The sequence below is a fragment of the Neofelis nebulosa genome, chromosome 13, assembly GCF_028018385.1.
Source record: "Neofelis nebulosa isolate mNeoNeb1 chromosome 13, mNeoNeb1.pri, whole genome shotgun sequence".
NCBI classification, from domain to species: Eukaryota; Metazoa; Chordata; class Mammalia; order Carnivora; family Felidae; genus Neofelis; species Neofelis nebulosa.
Window position 1 is genome coordinate 91,748,103 of NC_080794.1, and position 17,696 is coordinate 91,765,798.

Consider the following 17,696-nt stretch of genomic DNA (forward strand, 5'->3'; position numbering starts at 1 on the left):
GTCACCAAAATTACCATTTTCTAATGAGCTACTGTGCATTTCTCATCATGTGCCATAATTAAATTTGTTTTCAAGCAAAGTCCTCAGTTTGTGTGTGTGTGCCTCTGAGTGACCCCATTGCCCGCACACTGGATGGATTTAGCGTCTGAGCGCGGGCACCTGCCCCCACCCCCGACAAGAGCCGGCAGACAGCAGTGGTCTTCAAGCTGAGTTCCAGGGTGGGACGTCGAGGGGGAACCTGTGTCCTTGCCCGCCATTAAGAGACCAGGGAAGGTCACCCTGACACGGGCGCAGTGGGACGTCCCCCCCCCCCCCCCCCCCCCCCCGCCCAGCTCGGAGCAGGGGGCTGGAGCGCACGAGCCCTGGGCGGTGGGCTGGTGAGCCGCTCTTTGGGTTTCTGGCCCTGCTCCCCCCGAGTTACCCAATGAACGTGATGGGCAGACCTTTTATTATGATGACTGTGAACGATGCAGCGGAGGGAGTCGTCCGAGGGCCCTCAGTGCCGCTTCGCTTCAGCGTTTCCAGCTCTCGGCCGGGTTGGTTTCAGTTATGTCCCACCTCCCGCCCCCCCCCCCCCATCATCTGACGCAAAACCCAGGCTGTGCTGTGTCACTCATTAATGTCACAGCACATGTCTCGGAAAGACCGTGTCATTACACCCGAGAAGATTACTAATAATTTCATCACATCGCTGACCAGCCAGCCTGTGTTCAGAGGCTCCCCGTGGCCGTGGCCGTGTAGTTTGTCTCCCGTGTGTGCTGCAGTGGCTCTCACTGTCGCAGAAGAAATTAACATTCCCTGTCAGGTTATGGGGGTGGAATTGGCATGTTGGAATTGGCATGTAATTGGCGTGTCGGAAGCGGCAGGCTGGTGTGCCCTGGGAAGCTCGCGTGCTCACGAGGTTGCTGGCGGCCTGGGACCGCCCCGCTGTCCCTGTGCCCGGCACAGCCACCCTCGCTGCCCATCACCGTGCACTTTCCGGATCTCTGTGCACATGGAATCAGACGGTGTGCGCTTTCTCTTACTGGCTGCCTGCGCTCGGTGCACTCCGTGCGCTGTCTGTCTGGAGAGTCCCGAGGCCCAGCAGTGACCGCTCCCCGGGCGAGCGCTGCAGCCTTCGCCTGGATGGTTCTGCGAGGGCTGTGCCGTCCAGGTGCTTGCCCGTGTGCTCCTGTGCGCCGTGCGTGTGTGCGTTCTTGTCCACACCGGCACCGTGGAGCTGTTGCCGTGCAGACGGCGTGGCCTCTCCGTGGAAATCATTCGCCTGCACGTGCCGCAGCGGATTCCTCAAAAGGGCCGGTGGACCCAGAATTGCCTACGTTTCTGTCTGTTGAAACTGTGTTCCTGTGCCTGTGACACTTGCAGGACACTAGTGTGGGCGTGTGTGTCCTCAGCTCACACTTTGTGTCACTGAGGCTCTCAGAGAGGTGCTTCCGTCGCCGCCTTGGTTTGCGCGTTGGTTCTGACCAGTCTGGTGGGTCTGTTTCCTTTGATTTGGTTAACGGGTCTGTGTCCTGGAGGCCTGCGGGGCTGTGTGTGCACCTGTGAGACCTCGTGGTCCCGCCAGGGTACGTCTTGGGTGGATTGTTCTGGGCCAGTTTCTTCAGATGCTCGGTAAGTCCTTCTGAGTTGTAAGTTCAGGTCTCTTTCTATTTAGGGGAAGTTTCCTTGGATCATAATTTTAAAGATTAGTTCTGATCGGATGTTTTCTCCCGCAGGACCTGGTGGCCGTCTTGCCTCTGCCCTCCCCTCTCCCCGTCCCCCCTTCCCTCTCCCCTTTGTGGTTTGTCTTGTCAGTAGACCCTCCCTTGTTTGCTTTGTCGTTGGTTCATCTTTTCTGTGAGGCTTTTGTCTTTTTTTTTTTTTTTTTTTTCCCATTTCTTCCCAGAGGTTAATGTCATTTCCTTCGCTTTGTCTTTCTGGTCCATTTCTGGTTTAGTGTTGCGTTCCGACTCTGTGTGTTTTGCCTGTTCTGAGATGGTGGTTTCAGTGTCTTTAATTCTGTTGCAGTGTGGACTCCCGAGCCATCTGCAGGGGCTTGGGGAGGGGTGTGTGGATTCTCAGCCCGACAGCGCCCCCTTCTGTCCTCCCAGCAAAGTGCAGGCAGGTCTGGGCTCCTGAGCCACGAGAGCCTGTCTTCTCTGTGCCAAGGATGTGCACTCTTCTGTCTGCGAGCCCGATTCCCCCTGCCCTCCTTTCTCCTCCGTCACCAGCTGCCCAAGGCTGCCTTCCTCCTCTCTGTCCCCTTTCTTCCCCGCAAGTCCCGTCCAGATGCGTCTGTCCTGCCGCGGCACACGCCCTGCGGTCCCCTCCTTTCTGCGTGCTCTCTCCTTTCAGCCCCGCCTTCCGGGCCGAACCCCGGCCCTGTGCTGGGCCCCCCCAAGCGGCTGCAAGTGTGGGACACGCTGCCGGGCGCTGGCCGCCAGGAGCCAGGACCGCGCATCCGTGCAGCCCCTGAGGCCGTGCTGTGTCTGCCCCTCTCCTCCCACTTAGCAAGTGCCCTCGTGGTCCAGCCACCGATCCAGCCCTGTCATTTGTCCCTGCTCTGCTGGTGGGGTGTCCGCTTCTCCAGAGACGTGACCGGTGCACCAGAGGCAGGGCAGACGCTCCCTTGTGTCTGCAGTCACCACTTCCAGGAGCAGTCTGGAGTCCAAGGTGGCCAACGTGTGGGTTGTTTCGTGTCCCCACGAAGCCACGGACACAGACGTATTTTGTTTCCGTCCATTTTAGGCAGTAACCGCGTGTCCTAGACGGGTTTGTGCTGTCGAGGGTGTGGCGGCTCCTGTGCGGGAGTCGACCCTGCGGCCCAGGTGGCCCGTCAGGCTCCTCCTGCTCTGAGTCCTGCGGTGGCTCACGTGCACCTGAGCGCCGGGCGAGGCCTCTCATCGCCAGCTCCGCCAACGTGGCTGCACATTAGTCTCCGGTCTGTGTAAGGGAGCCTGTGTGCGGCTGTGGCGCAGCCCACGGCAGCGGAGCGTGTGTTGTGGATCCACGCCGGGCTCCCCGTGTGACTGTCCGTTATGTGTCTCCCGACACTTTGCGTGGTAAAGGTCTTGTCATTTAATAACTCAGCTTTCCAATGACACGTGACCTTGTATCTGTTATGCCGCGTTTCTGCGTGATGTCCCCTGAGGGCGGGGACGGTGTGCGCTCTCTGTGCATAGCTTTGGGATTTGCAAGAACCTGTGTTGGTGGCAGCACCTGGGGGCCTGGCCAGTCCTAACGTGTGGCCTGTGTGTCCGGGGCCGGGCAGGTATCAGGGAATCCTCCCGGGCAGGCGGGCCTAGAGTCTCGCAGGGTGTGGGGGGCCTTCTTGGTGACACCACGGGGCCCGTCTCCAAGAGGAGCTGCCTCTGGAGGCGTGGGCAGCTGCTGGGGTGGAGGTGAGGGCCGCCGTGTGAAGCCAGGCAGTGGCTGCGGGGCGAGTCGGAGAACCCCTGACCATCCTCAGGTGGGCCAGGTTCCTGGGGGGCCACGCTGCTCCGTGTGTGGTCACCCTGGCGGGCGTCTGTGCATGAGCCCCGCTGTGGCGCCCGCTTCGCCCCTGCCTCCCCAGCCCACCCTGTGCCCCGTGAGGAGGCTGAGTCCGGGGCTGGGTGTGTCCCGGGTGCCGCCCCCCACCTGCCAATCGGGCGCCCCCCTCGGCCTCTAAGTGTGTGTCCGTTGGACGCGAGGGTTTTGGGGGAGTCCAGGCTGCCCTGGGGTAGACTAGTGCGACCTTTCGTTGGCAGCTGAGTGTGCATTCAGGACCCGGACACACATTTCTCCACGTGGAGGGGCCACCGCACGCGGGTGAGTGCCCGCCGATGCTTCAGTCCTGGTCCTCCTCGTCTCACCCTTCCTGGCGGTGAAAGTGGGGTGCCGGCTGCAGAGACGTGGAGCGGCGCCTGCGGTCAGAGCGCGCTCGTGCTCCTGCCCAGAACGTGCCGTTCGGGTCGCTGCGTTGAGCACGTGGAGGTCGGCGGCGTGGCAGAGATAAAGAAATATCACTCACTTTATTTGGCTGTTTTTTTAAACTTATGATCAGTTAAAATTTAGTTTGAAATATGGTAAATTTAACTTGGAAAATCATTGTTTTCTGCACAAAATGTATTGAATGTAGGTCTTTCCTTCCTTAGAAGTGCAGCTGTCAGGGTGCGGCTGTTGTGCCTGAGGGCAGTTCAGGAACTTGAATCCAGGTGAACCACAGCACCTAGTGTGTGCTGTGGCTGCGGGACCCGGCATGGGGTGGGCCCCTTGAGGCCTGGGACAGGGTGGGGGCCGGGCCTGCGGCAGGGCCCTGAGGTGGGGGGCAGGGTGGGGGCGGGGCCGTGCCGCAAGGCCCTGGTGTGGGGCGGGGCATGGGGCGGGGCATGGGCGGGGCTGTGCGGCAAGGCCCTGAGGCTGGGGACAGGGCAAGGGGCGGGGCCGTGGCGTGGCACGTGGCATGGGACCGGACACGGGGCAGGGCTCTGGACCGGCAGCACCTCCTTGAGAGGTGAGACAGGTGTGTGGTCCCGGGAAACTAAGGGGCGGCTATGTGGGTCGGGGACCCTGAAGGAAGTGGCAGAACAGGAGGCCAAGAGACGGCGGGTGTGGCCGGCCACGTGCTTCAGGCTGCGGAGCTCCAGGGTAGGCTCAGAGGTCCGGTGACAGAGGCCGGAAGGCCCGCCTCTGCTCATGGGCCTGTGTCGCCGACCCCATGCACCGATCCCCTGTATGTCCCTCACGCTTGTGACTTTGGGGCTGCGGCACCCAATGGTGAGGAAGAGGGACCAGGACCTGGGCCCTCTGGACGCGTCGCATCCACAGTGTGACTGTTTCCCGCATAAGGAGGTGACTGAGGATTTGAGGCCCTGGCCCCTTGAAGAGGCGCTGGGCCTGGACCGTCTGCAGGGTGGCTGCTTCTGCAGAGAGGGGACTCCCTGGGAAGGCAGGTCAAGTGGCCAGACCCTGCCCAGAGCAGCAGGGTTAGGGAGAGGAGGGCCCAGCTCGAGCAGGAGGATGGTTGGGAGGACAGATGGACAGACAGATGGTTTCTGGGGCAGGGACTCGGGCCTGGCTCCTTGGGAGCGAGCGTCCTCAGGCCAGGGTGAGGGGCCGGGGGAGGAGCAGCCAGGGCGGTGGCAGTGGCCTTCCACGCCCCCACCCCTCGGCCACTCTGGGTCGTCACTTCGTCCAGCCCGCGCTGGGGAGGGGACTGCCCCGTGTCGGGCACCTTTCAAAACCTCTGTCCCAGCTGGCGAGTGAGGCCTTCTGGAGGGAGGTGGCCTGTGGGTTTCAAAGGAAGGGAAGGCACATTTCCTTGTCAGAGCCCTGGGTCTGTGCCAAGGACTTGGCTAACTGTGATCTTCAGAGGGCACGACCCCGTGGCATGTCCTTGCAACAGAGGCTCGAGCTGGCAGGGCAGGGGCTGCTGCGGGCAAAGGTGCAGACTGGCAGGGGCCGGGGCCCAGAGGAACGCCCTCTGTGCTCTCACTCGACACCCCCCGAAGTGCCTGCTGCTTGAGTCCGTCCCAAGGGTGTCTTTCAGAGTGAGTGCCCACCGAGGGACGTGTCCAGAGCCCCTGGCGCCTCCAGCCATCTCCCCTTTTGGGTTCGGGGTGATAGGGACCAGGTGGGGGCTGCTGTCTCCAGGATGAGCACTCTGCTGGGTTGCCGGGGTCCCCGTCGGACCCTTTTGTCCAGGCCAGCCCTGAGACCCCCGTCTGCGTTCTGGGACCCGACCCAGCCTTCCGCCATGCGGGCACGCCACGGCAAACATAGAGCTGTGTGTCGAGGGACAGTGGCAGACGCAGTCAGAGCTCTGAGAACGGAGAACTCTGTTGCTTCGGGCACAGCTGGTGCGGACAGGCTGGCCCTTTGGGAAGGATGCTTGAGCCTGCCGCTAAGGGGAAGTGCGCCGTGCAGGGCGGCCCCGGGGCCAAGAGGTCGGGGCTGCCCCTTCCCGCCGAGTGCCTAGGGGAGCCTACGCCGGTGCCCGCCAGGCAGGGTGGGTATCGTGGTCATTCTTCCTCGGTGAGGCACACCGTCCTCTGGAGAAGCCGTGAAAGGTGCCCTGTGGGGCAGCTGCAAGCGGGCCGTGGGGCGGGTTGGCTTCCCGGTCGCTTGGGCGGCCCTGAGTTCGGTGCACGTGAGAGGCGTCCTTCCGGACGGGGCTCCCTGTGCCACCGGCCTCGTGTGCAGCACCCGAGGGCCCGTCCCGTGTCCCTGCCAGCCCCGAGCACTGAGGGGTGGGGTCAGGGGAGGGAGTGTTCCATGACTGTGTTTAATGGCAGATGGGCCGCCCTAGTGGGCTTGTGGTAGCCTGGTTCTCCAAGAACAACACGCACGCAAGGAGCAGCTCGCTCAAACAGCTGGCGTCAGGTACTGACGCTTTTCGCGCACGCCGTCCGTGCTTTTCCTGGTCAGAATTGTGTCCCTTTTTAAGAACGCATCCCGAGTTCCCGATCGTGTGTTCACATCTCCATGCGGGCCACGTGCACGCCGGCCACCCGGTGAGGGGCCGCTGTGGCCGTGGGGCGCTTCCTGGCCGTGGTCAGGTCACTTGTCTCATGGGGCACGGCCTGCGGGCCTGGCTCTCCGTGGCCAGCTTGTCTGTCCGTGGCCAGCCCTCTGGCACTTCCTAGAAGTGGCCCCTTTCCATCGGGGCTGCACACAGTGGCCCGTCCCTCTGAGGCCGCTGACGGCTCGCTGGCCGCCAGGCATGGGCAGGAAACGGTGCCTGAGGCTGGGTTCCAGGTGACAGAGCACTGAATGGGGGGCCTGCCCTGGGATGGTGTATTTGGGGATGGGGAAGGTCATCATGCGGGTTTCTGGCAAGTGCCTGGGAGAGGGGAGGAGCGCAGGACCAGAAAGAGCATCGTGGCCACCACAGCCAAGTGCAGTTAGCGTGACGGGCAGCTGAGGACGTGGGGACACGCCCCCTGCACTCTGCCCTGTTGCCCTCGACCCTCTGGTCCCACGAGCCCCTGCCGCAGCCCCCAGCTGTCGTGGCCTGGATGCCTCATCAGCTCAACGGTGATGTGCTGTCCCCTGTGCCCTAAGGGAGCGGGGCCAGTGAGTGTCCTGTCCTTTCCACGAGCGTGTGCCGGTCAACACAGGCTCAGCCACCTGTGGTCATGCCCAGATGCCTGGTGCGGTTTACTGCAGGGGGCGAGATCAGGGTCCAAGCTGTGACTGAGGTGGTTGTCAGGACCCCTGTGCTGGGTGGGGGTGTGGGATGGCTGGACAGCCTCTGGACAGCGACCACACTGCTGAGAGCGTCTCTGCGGCCATCAATCCGTGTCACTGGGGGTACTTTCCCGTAGCATTGAGGAACAAAAGCGTGGGGAGGGTTCGCGGCTTGCAGCAGCCCTGGGGACAGTGCCGGGACCCCCCCGGCTGTAGTGGGGCAGCGGCACCGTGGCCACACCACCTCTGCTGCTGACCACCGTGTGCCGCAGCTGTCACTGCGGTGACACGGGTGCTGGGCACCTGCCGTGTCGGGTCGTCAGGCAGTCGTGTGCACGTTGTGTGCAAGGCAGCCTGGGCCCCCGCTGAGCGCAGTCAGCTTTGCTCACTCCCGGGCAGGTTTGGGGTGTGTGCGTGTCCCCGTGCTGGCACGTGTGCCCACGACAGCGTGTGGGGCTGGCTGGGCTCATATCCTCTGTGGAGGACACAGCCAGGTGTCTGCAGTGAGACGCTAACTGGTTCGTTTGTTTTTGTGGGACTTGGATGCTCCGCAGTTGACACATTTGACTTTTTACAGCTGGGGGAATTCCTCTCAGTGATTGGGGAAGGTTCTAAGAAATTCCGAATCGTGTCTGAGGATCGGGAAGACGTGGGAAGCTGAAATGAGTGCTGCACAAAGGTGGTTTGACTCCTAGAGACTGTTCAAAGCCGTGGTCGTGCACGTGGGGCCTTTGGTCCCGGCAGCCACCTTCCTCGTAGGGTGGCCGCACGGACCCACGGAGCCACTAACGGCCTGTCCTGCGCTTCCCTTCACAGGTCGTGCACACGCACAAGCCGCACTTCATGGCCCTGCACTGCCAGGAGTTTGGAGGGAAGAACTACGAGACCTCCATGTCACACGTGGACAAGTTCGTCAAGTAAGTCCTGGCGGTGTGTGCCACGCCCTGCTGCCCCCTCCTGGGGCGAGGTGCCACTAGGGGGCTGTCTCTGGAAACCCAGGTCATGCCCCCACCTTTGTGAGGCTCCTTGGGTGGGCTGGTGTTCCAAAGAGAGAAGTCCTGTCCCAAGTGTGTGACCATATGCCTCCTGGTCGGGAGCACAGGGTGACAGTGTGGCCCTGGGGGCGGGACCACAGGGTGACAGTGTGGCTCCCGGGGGGGGACTACAGGGTGACAGTGTGGCCCCTGGGTGTGGGACCACAGGGTGACAGTGTGCCTCCCGGGGGGGACCACAGGGTAACAGTGTGGTTCCTGGGGGTGGGACCACAGGGTGACAGTGTGCCTACCGGGGGGGGGGGGGACTACAGAGTGACAGTGTGGCCCCTGGGGGTGGGACCACAGGGTGACAGTATGGCTCCCGGGGGGGGACTACAGGGTGACAGTGTGGCCCCTGGGTGTGGGACCACAGGGTGACAGTGTGCCTCCCGGAGGGTTGGACCACAGGGTAACAGTGTGGTTCCTGGGGGGTGGGACCACAGAGTGACATTGTGGCCCTGGGGGTGGGACCACAGGGTGACAGTGTGGTTCCTGGGGGGGGGGGGACACAGGGTGATAGTGTGCCCCTGGAGAGAATCACAAGGTGACAGTGTGACTGCTGGGAGGGACCACAGGGTGACAGTGTGGCCCCTGGAGAGAACCACAGGGTGACAGTGTGGTTCCTGGGGGCGGGACACAGGGTGACAGTGTGCGCCTAGAGAGAACCACAAGGTGAGTGTGACTCCTGGGAGGGACCACAGGGTGACAGTGTGGCCCCTGGGTGGGACCACAGGGTGACAGTGTGGTTCCTGGGGGCGGGACACAGGGTGACAGTGTGGCCCCTGGGGGCGGGACACAGGGTGACAGTGTGGCCCCTGGGGGCGGGACACAGGGTGACAGTGTGGCTCCCGGGGAGTGACTACAGGGTGACAGTGTGGTTCCCGGGGGGGGACTACAGGGTGACAGTGTGGCCCCTGGGGGTGGGACCACAGAGTGACAGTGTGGCTCCCGGGGGGGGGACTACAGGGTGACAGTGTGGCCCCTGGGTGTGGGACCACAGGATGACAGTGTGCCTCCCGGGGGGGGGAACCACAGGGTGAGTGTGGTTCCTGGGGGTGGGACCACAGGGTGACAGTGTGCCTACCGGGGGGGACTACAGGGTGACAGTGTGGCCCCTGGGGGTGGGACCACAGGGTGACAGTGTGCCTCTCGGGGGGTTGGACCACAGGGTAACAGTGTGGTTCCTGGGGGGTGGGACCACAGGGTGACAGTGTGGTTCCTGGGGGGGGGGGGAACACAGGGTGATAGTGTGCCCCTGGAGAGAATCACAAGGTGACAGTGTGACTGCTGGGAGGGACCACAGGGTGACAGTGTGGTTCCTGGGGGCGGGACACAGGGTGACAGTGTGCGCCTGGAGAGAACCACAAGGTGAGTGTGACTCCTGGGAGGGACCACAGGGTGACAGTGTGGCCCCAGGGGTGGGACCACAGGGTGACAGTGTGGTTCCTGGGGGCGGGACACAGGGTGACAGTGTGGCCCCCGGGGGTGCGACCACAGGGTGACAGTGTGGCCCCTGGCAATGGGGCCACAGGGTGACAGCGTGCCCCTGGAGAGAACCACAAGGTGACAGCATGACTCCTGGGAGGGACCACAGGGTGACAGTGTGGCCCCTGGCAATGGGACCACAGGGTGACAGCATGCCCCTGGAGAGAACCACAAGGTGACAGCATGACTCCTGGGAGGGACCACAGGGTGACAGTGTGGCCCCTGGCGGTGGGACCACAGGGTGACAGTGTGGCCCCTGGCGATGGGACCACAGGGTGACAGTGTGCCCCTGGAGAGAACCACAAGGTGACAGCGTGACTCCTGGGAGGAACCACAGGGTGACAGTGTGGCCCCTGGCGATGGGACCACAGGGTGACAGCGTGCCCCTGGAGAGAACCACAAGGTGACAGCGTGACTCCTGGGAGGGACCACAGGGTGACAGTGTGGCCCCTGGCGATGGGACCACAGGGTGACAGTGTGGTTCCGGGGGGGAGACTACAGGGTGACAGCATGATTCCTGGCAGAGGACCACAGAATGACAGCGTGGCTCCTGGGGGTGTGCAGTTGCAGGGTGACAGTGGTGCTTTGGGCTTGGAGACTTCAGCCCTGGGCTCCAGGTGGAGCGTCCCATCTGCATGTCCTGGAGGCCACACCTGTGGCGTGACGGCTGCCAGCCTGCCAGCTGTGGATGGACGGACAGACAGCTGGTTTCCATCCAGCAGCTCACATCTGTGTTTGTCACAGTGAGACGGGGACGGAGCCCCAGTCGCGTGTGGGTGGTGACATCTCCATCGTTCCGGAGGAAGTAGCCACAGGCCTCTGCACAGACCTGGGAAGTGCATGCATGGGGGCGGGGCAGGGGCGGGGGCAGAGCGAGCGAGCGGAGGGCAGAGTGTGTGCTCAGCCTGGCGTCCTGAGAAGCAGGGCCCGCCTCTGGCTGTCGCAGCGGGAGCCCCTGGGGCGCCTTTCTTCCTTCTGCTCTGCCCCGCAGCCCCACTGCCCAGGACACCCGCTCTGCACTGGGCACCACTGTGCCTGCCCTCCGTGTCCCCCTGCTGTGGACTTGGGGCATCGTGACTGCTCCCGCCAGCCGGGTGTGAGGTGACACTCCCTGACTAACAAGGCGGGTCATCGAGGGCCGCTGTGCTGGGTCTGCACTCAGAGCCCTGGCGCCTGGTGCCCGGGCTCTGAGGGTGATTTCAGCCGCCGTCAGCAGCCGCAGTCCTGCTTGAGGTCCCTGATACGGTGGACACAAGCCATCCACGTGTCAGTTGTTAAACTGTGGGCCGATTTGCTAAAGGGCATTTTTTAAAAAGAATGATCAAATTTTCCCCAAATAATCCAATTTTACAGCAATTTTAATTAAAAAAATGTTTTAAATTTTTTACCACTTAAACTAATACTAAAGTTAACATAAGGGCAAGGGGATGCCGCTAAATAGCTAAAAGTAGCCAAAATAATTCTGAAGAGGCCCGAGTGGGCGTGCCCCCCCCCCCCCCCCCCGCCCCCGGCTGCAGGCTCCTTGGGGAGCAGTGAGGGCAGGGGGAGGGGTGCAGGGCCGGCAAGAGCTTCGGAAGGACTGAATGCAGCTGGGGACTGGCTGTGAGCCACAAGGCCATGTGTGCGTGAGAAAATGGCACTGGGTCCCCCCCCTCCCCGCAGGAGGATAGTGTTTCAGTTGTGTTACTGAGTAAAGGGAGAGGGCCAAACTCTAATAATGCTGAGGCTAAAATACTGCAGGGTGTTGTCTGTAGCTCTGGGGCAGGGAGTTAACTTCAAGAGACGCAAAAAGTGTCACCTACAAAAGAAAGGATTGTGAAATGCGAATGTTAAACAACTTAACTGTTTACCAAAAGACCCCTGTAAAGGAAGTAAATGGTTAGCTACTCCTGGGAAAGACACCTGCGGCACACCTTGGTGACCAAAGCCCGCCCTCACCGTAAGGAGCTTGGCGGGGGAGAGCGGCATTTCCAGAGCGGGGGTGCCCTGTTGGTGCGCAGCAGGCTTGCGGAAGGAGGCCCCCCCCCTGTCCAGCCGCGCCCAGCCCTGTGCCCCTGCCCCCGTCCCTCATGCCCCGCCCCATGTCCCCGCCTCTCCCCTATGTCCCGCCCCTGGCCCTGCCTCCCCGGGCGTCCACCCCGCCCCTTATCCCGGGCCCCATGCCCCGCCCCCGAGGTGTGCCCCTTCTGCCATCACCCCTGCGTCCTGGGGAGGCTGTCCCGTTCTTTCTACCCCTACCCTTGCTTGCCATATGTGACCCATGTTGCCATTTTTTGCTTTAAACTGGTACCTTTTATAAAGATCAGAAGGGAGAGAAGGTGCCCTTTATCTTGACCACTTTGTCTATGGCTTTCTGTGCTCTGCCCGCTCTCTCGAAGCCTCGGTTTCTGTCTGGTACCATCTTCCTTCAGCCTGAGAGCTTCTGTGACATCCATCTTAACACGAGTCACTGGTGACGAATTCTCTCCGCTTTTGTTTGTGTGAGGAAAGCCTTTGTCTTCGCTTTTGAAAGATGTTGTTGTTGTAGCTGGGACTGCGGCTTGCCCGCGCTTCTCTGTTAGCACTTAAAGGACATCATCGCCTTGTCTTCTGTGTCCTGTTGTTTAGGACGGGCCTTAGCCATTGTCCCCGTCTTAATTTTCGGTATATAATGTGTCTTTTTTCCCTGACTGTGGCATTTTGTCTCCCCGGATGGTCTGCAGCAACTTGATTATGTTGTATTTTAGTTTGATTTCCCTTGTGTTTGAGCTTTTTCAGTGGGTTTATAATTCTAATCATATTTGGGAAAAGTTTGCTCACCACTTTCCTGTTTTTGTCCTTCCCTTCTCTTGGGTCTCTGACTCGGCTTTCCTGGGGTCGGCCTGTCTGTCACCACCCAGGGCCCCTCTGCCCCTTGAGCTCTTTTTCCTCCGACATTTTCCAGGCTCTTTGCTTCAGTTTGGGTCATTTCTGTTGCCGTGTGTTGTAGTCACGGATCTCTTCCTTATTTATTTTCTTAGGTTTTAACCTGCTCTTGGGTCCACCCGGTGAGTTCTGTTTTCAGCCTGAGAAGTTTAATTTGTGGTTTTCACGTTTGCTTTTCCTCATATTTGTGCTTTCCTTGAAATCTTTGATTGCATGGACAGCCCCTGCTTCAGGGGTGTTTTCGGCTGACTTCTGTCCATCCAGGTCTGTCTCTGCAGGTTGTAGGTTGTATTTTTTTGCTTCTCTGCACGCTAAGTTAATTTCTGGCATGACGCCAGACGTTCCGAACATCGTGTGGTGTGTGTCTGCACCTTGCTTCCTGCCGCGAACACGTGGAGGCTGCAGGGGGGGAGGGGTGTGAGCCCTCCGAGGCACATAGCCTCTTCCCTTCTTCCATTTGGCTTCTTGGGGCCCGAACCCCTCTTCCATCTGACCCCCGTGCTGGCTGGTCAGATGGTTACGTGCCCCCTTCCCTGCTGCTGCCGAGCTGGCGGGAGGGTGGGGGGGCCCTCGGCCGGGGGGCCGGCAGGTGAGCAGGGAGGCCCCCCTCGCTTCCCGGCGTGGCTCTGGTGCATTCTCGGGGCTCTGGGTGCACAGTGGCTCCCTTCCAGCCACACGTGCTGAGGTGACACGTGGGTGCCCGCCTAAGCCTTTTCTGGTTGTGAAACGAGGCAGGAAGGTGACCAGGAAGCCCCTCTGACGAGGGGTGTTCGGAGACCCTTCCTCCTTCCTGTTGTAAAGCCTCTGGGGCAGGCCGCTGATGCTCAGCTTTCCTCCTGGTGGGGGGACCTGCCTTGGTCCCGGGGGCGTGTGGACTCCGGCCTGCTTCTCTGTTAGCACAAGACACAAACAGCCAGGAGACCCCACAGAGTTCGGGGTTGTGCCGCTGCGGCGTGTGGCCCTGGGCAAGCTTCCAGTGTCCCCCCACCTCCACATCTCTGTCCCCGAGAGGCCTCTGGGTCCTGTGCATCTGTCGGGTGTCAGGGGGGCCGCCGCCGAGGACGACATGGCCCGACTCTACCTGCACACAGTGGGTATTGGTTTCTGCCGCCCTTCCTTCCTCCCACCACTGCTCGGTGGCATTTTTGGGGTGACGTACGACACGGTGTTCAAGCCAGTAGCCTGGATCTGGTAGCAGCTTTTTGGGTGGCTTTTGTACCAAAGAAACTCCCTGTTTTCCTTCTAGAGAGCTGTTGTCAAGTGACGCCATGAAGGAGTACAACAGGGCTCGCGTCTACCTGGACGAGAACTTCAAATCCCAGGAGCATTTCACGGTGCGTGCCCTTCTGCTGCATGGAGTCGGCCCCGGGCCGTGGCCTGTGGGATGGTGATCGTAAGTGGGGGGCTCTTCACAGAGGCGAGGGATTAAGCCCATCCCTGGATCTGCTCCGCAGAGCTCGAGTGACGGAGGCCAGTCCCTCTGTGGGCCCAAGCAGCCCACCCCGGGGGCCTGTCCTGTCCTGCGACAGTCCTTGGTCCGGGGGTCAGCGGACGCCCGGAAAGGGGGCCCCGCTGGGGTGCAGTGGCTGCGGGGGTCCAAGGTGCTGGGGAGGCCGGAGGCTTCTCGGAGGAGCAGACGCCAGATGGGTTTTGAGTCGCTGGTTGTTGGTTTGAGTGACTGAGGCATCTCACCCCCATCTCCAGGGAGGGCTCAGAGCTGCCTTGTTGGCTTAGTTTCCTCCGGCTTCCGTTCCCGGTGGCCTTCACCTCACCGCTGTCGTGTGGCCAGGAGCCTGGTGTGCAGCAGGCGCTCCGCCATTGCGTGCTGGTCGCGTGGGGCGGTGGGTGCTGGTGTGCCGAGAGCAGGTGGGGCCAGGGAGCCGTGTCCTGCTCAGGGAGCGGCGGTGGAGATGGCCCTGTGGTTAGAAAGGCATCTGTCCGTTCGCGGTCTCTGAATTCAGGGTATCCGTGCCAGTTCGGTGGTACCTTCCGTGGCTGAGATGGTCACCGTCACGTGCCCACGGGATCCCCCGTGGCCCGCGCCTGCTGTCCTCGGGCACCCCTGCCCCCCTCCACACTCACACGTGGCCTCACCGCCACCCGTGTCGGCCACATCCCGGCGCGGGCACGCCACACGCAGGCCGCCGCAGCCCCGTGCTCCCTCTGCCTTCCTGCCCTAGGCCAAGGGCCGCTGGCTCTCAGCCCGCCCTGGACAGAAGAACACTCTTCTCTTGACCCTCACGCTTCCCTGTGCTGGGACCCTGCTTCCTGCTTCTCCCATCAGGACTGGTTCAGATGGAGTCACGGCAGCTCTGATGGAAGCTGCATTGGTCTGGGGCGAGCGGAGGGCCGGGCACCGCGGAGGGGAGGGGACAGCAGTCGAGCTCGCAGCCCTGGCAGTGGGAAGCACTCACAGTAAATGCGGAAGGCACTGCCGGGACATCACTGTGGGGTAGGGCGTCCAGGGGTCCGGTGTGCGCGTAACTGGAGCCCCAGGATGAGAGGGAGCAGGAGACAGCAGGCACCTAAAGGGTTGGCTGAAATTTTTCAAAATTGGCCGAAACGTGTGGGTACGTAGAACCAGTTGTACGGCAAGGAGCGCGGCAGGGGTCAAGGGGCCCTGTGTACAGACGAGGGCGTCAGTCCCTGAAGAGGACATAACCGCGTGGGCTGCGAGTCCAGCGTCAGAGCTTGCACACGTGCACGGCCGCTGGCAGCTGGGAGGACGGAGCCGCGGCAAGCATGGGCTTCGACAGCGCCTCTCACCGACCGATGCTGCCCGCCAGCGTGACCCTGCTGCCCTTGGTGGGACGCCGATGGGAAGGGCAGCCGCAGAAGAGGCTCGTCCCATGCTGTGAGGCGTGGTCAAGGCCTGTGCCGGAGGGTGGACTGGGGAGGGTGGCTGCTAGCTTCCATCATGTTTCCCGAAGAACGCCTTTCAAATGAAGGGCAAGGAGACTTGGATGAACAGACTTGCCGTGAACTTTCCCGGGAGGGCGCAGAGCAGCCCCTCGGGGTTCGGGCCATCCCGAGGGCCGCCTCTCTGAGGACTCTGCCTGTCCACGTGCTCTGGCCACTCTCACCCTGGCTGGGGGGTGGGGAGGTATCTCCGATCGTGTCCACGGGGGATGCTCACATGCGTGTGGAAATCTGGCCGAGACCATGCACGTGTGTTCTCTGACCACAGAGTCCTTAGAATAGAAGTAAACAGAAACGGTTATCCGGCAAATTCCCAAATGTTTGGAAACAAGTAACAAACTTGTAAATATCCCAGGCGCCAAAGAGATTTCCCAGAGCAAGTTAGAAAATATACAAAAGACGTATCGGAACCTTCAGGGTTTGTGTGCAGTGGCTTAGAGGGAACGGTTTACCATTAAAAGCTTTCTTTAAGAAATTTTAAAAGTAAGAACAAATTAACCCAGTGCAAGTAGAAGGAAGGAAATAACACAATAAGAGCAGCAATGAGACAGAAAATAGGGTAGAGAAAACCGGTGAAATCAAGTTGGTTCTTTAAACAGGTTATCGAGTCTGAGAAACCTCACCCAGCGAATCAGAACGGACGTGTTTGGGGAATGAGGCCACGGTCGTCGAGTCCGGGAGCCTCGCCCGGCTGAGCAAGGGGCCGCAGAGATCAGCGCGCGGTCAGCGGGGCTGACGGGGGTTAGCCGCTCCTCAGTGCACAGGCCCCGGCTCCTTGTGAAAAGAAAGTATCTTTCCAGAGAGGCCTGATGCCGGAAGCCGTCTGTCGGTCTCTGTCCCTCTCGCTCACGCTTGCCTATGGACGTTTTCTGTGTTTTCTTGTAACGCCCACCTTCCAGCCCTCCAAGGCGTGCTTTGTGCTACCGCCATGCCTGTGCTCGCATGACTGCCTTTCTGTCCCATGGGAGTGCCGGCCGGTGGAGAGAGGGGGGCAGGATGTTGGGGGTGCATCGGGGCCAAGAAACCTCCGTTTTGGTCTTGCCTCATCCTTTGAGATTTATCTCAAGGTGTCAGTCTGCAGCTGGCAGTGAAATGCAAAACCTGTATATGAGCACCCCCAAAACTCAGCAAACTCGTTGGAGAAATAACCACTCTTGCAGATAGTTGGGATTAAGCTCGGTCATCAAAAATTATTTCGTAACAAAATTGGAAATAATAGGAAATATCCGGAGTGAGAGATTGTCACACCATGGAGCAGCCGCGTGACAGATTGAGTGGCACAGGGCATTTGGGGAGGCGGACCCACCCGCAGCCCTCCCCCCGAGGAAGCACAGAGGCTGGAGCCCATGCTCTCCCTGCTGGAGGACCTTGCTGTCCAGTTGGTGCATTGAAGTACTTCATGGTCGTGTCACATCTAGTCTGTTCTTTGGTGGATAGGTTTTCAGACTTAGAGTGTCTGAAGCCAGGGAGCACCCAACATCCGTGGCATTTTAGTTGAAATGGGCAGTGCTTTCCTCTCTCGGTCATAAATACAGAAATGTCACGTTAGCCGGAGACATGGCCGTGCTGCTTGGTGGGAGCCTCAGACCGGGCTGGAGAATGGCATCCGGCTGGGCGGGACTGGCCAGCACGGGGCCGCAGAAGGAGCCAAGGAGCCGCCGGAACACTGCATCGGGTGTGGCTCAGGTCTGTGCCGCTGAGGCTGTGTCTGCAGGTGTCGCAGGACCGGATGGGGTCGGGGGGAGGGGCCGGGAGGCCTGGCCTGCCTGCAGCGGCTGTGGGCGCATGGCGGCCGGTCCTGGGGCGTCTGCACAGTGCTGTGGACCGGCTTTCCCTCGGGTGGGGGGGCGGTGCACAGTGGGGAGGTGGGAGCTCCCCTCCTGCGGCCGCAGTTCTGGGTGAGGTGTGCTGATGGCCCCCGGATGACTGGACAGCCGTGTTTAGCGGGTGGGGAATGGACGGTGGAGCTCTAGACGTTGGAGAGCATCCCAGAGTTGGCACAGAGGTCCGAGTGTGTGTGATCCTGCCTCGTGACCGTGATGCTGATGGTTGGCGATAAAATCCTGTTTGGCCCTGGGGCCCCTGGAGCACCTCTGTGCCCTTCCGTCGCCCCCCTCAGCGTGCCGTGGGTGGAACCATCGTTGCTGGGGCCTCCGGACGTCCTGGTCGAGGGGACCCTGCACCCCCAGGGTCCTGGGCAGG

The 17,696-nt window shown here is 61.2% G+C and overlaps 1 protein-coding gene across 5 annotated transcripts in view; it reads left to right on the forward strand.

Moving 5' to 3' along the window:
- The window catches only part of INPP5A (inositol polyphosphate-5-phosphatase A), a 174,425-nt gene that overhangs the window by 56,224 nt on the left and 100,505 nt on the right, over nucleotides 1–17,696 (forward strand). For 4 of the 5 annotated variants that reach the window (XM_058698206.1, XM_058698207.1, XM_058698208.1 and 1 more), the window contains exons 3-4: nucleotides 7,969–8,069; nucleotides 13,822–13,909. The exons of the other annotated variant lie outside the window; for it this stretch is intronic. In XM_058698206.1, coding sequence (XP_058554189.1) covers nucleotides 7,969–8,069; nucleotides 13,822–13,909 — 189 coding nt within the window. The remainder of the gene's footprint in view (nucleotides 1–7,968; nucleotides 8,070–13,821; nucleotides 13,910–17,696) is intronic. 5 annotated transcript variants of the gene reach the window in all.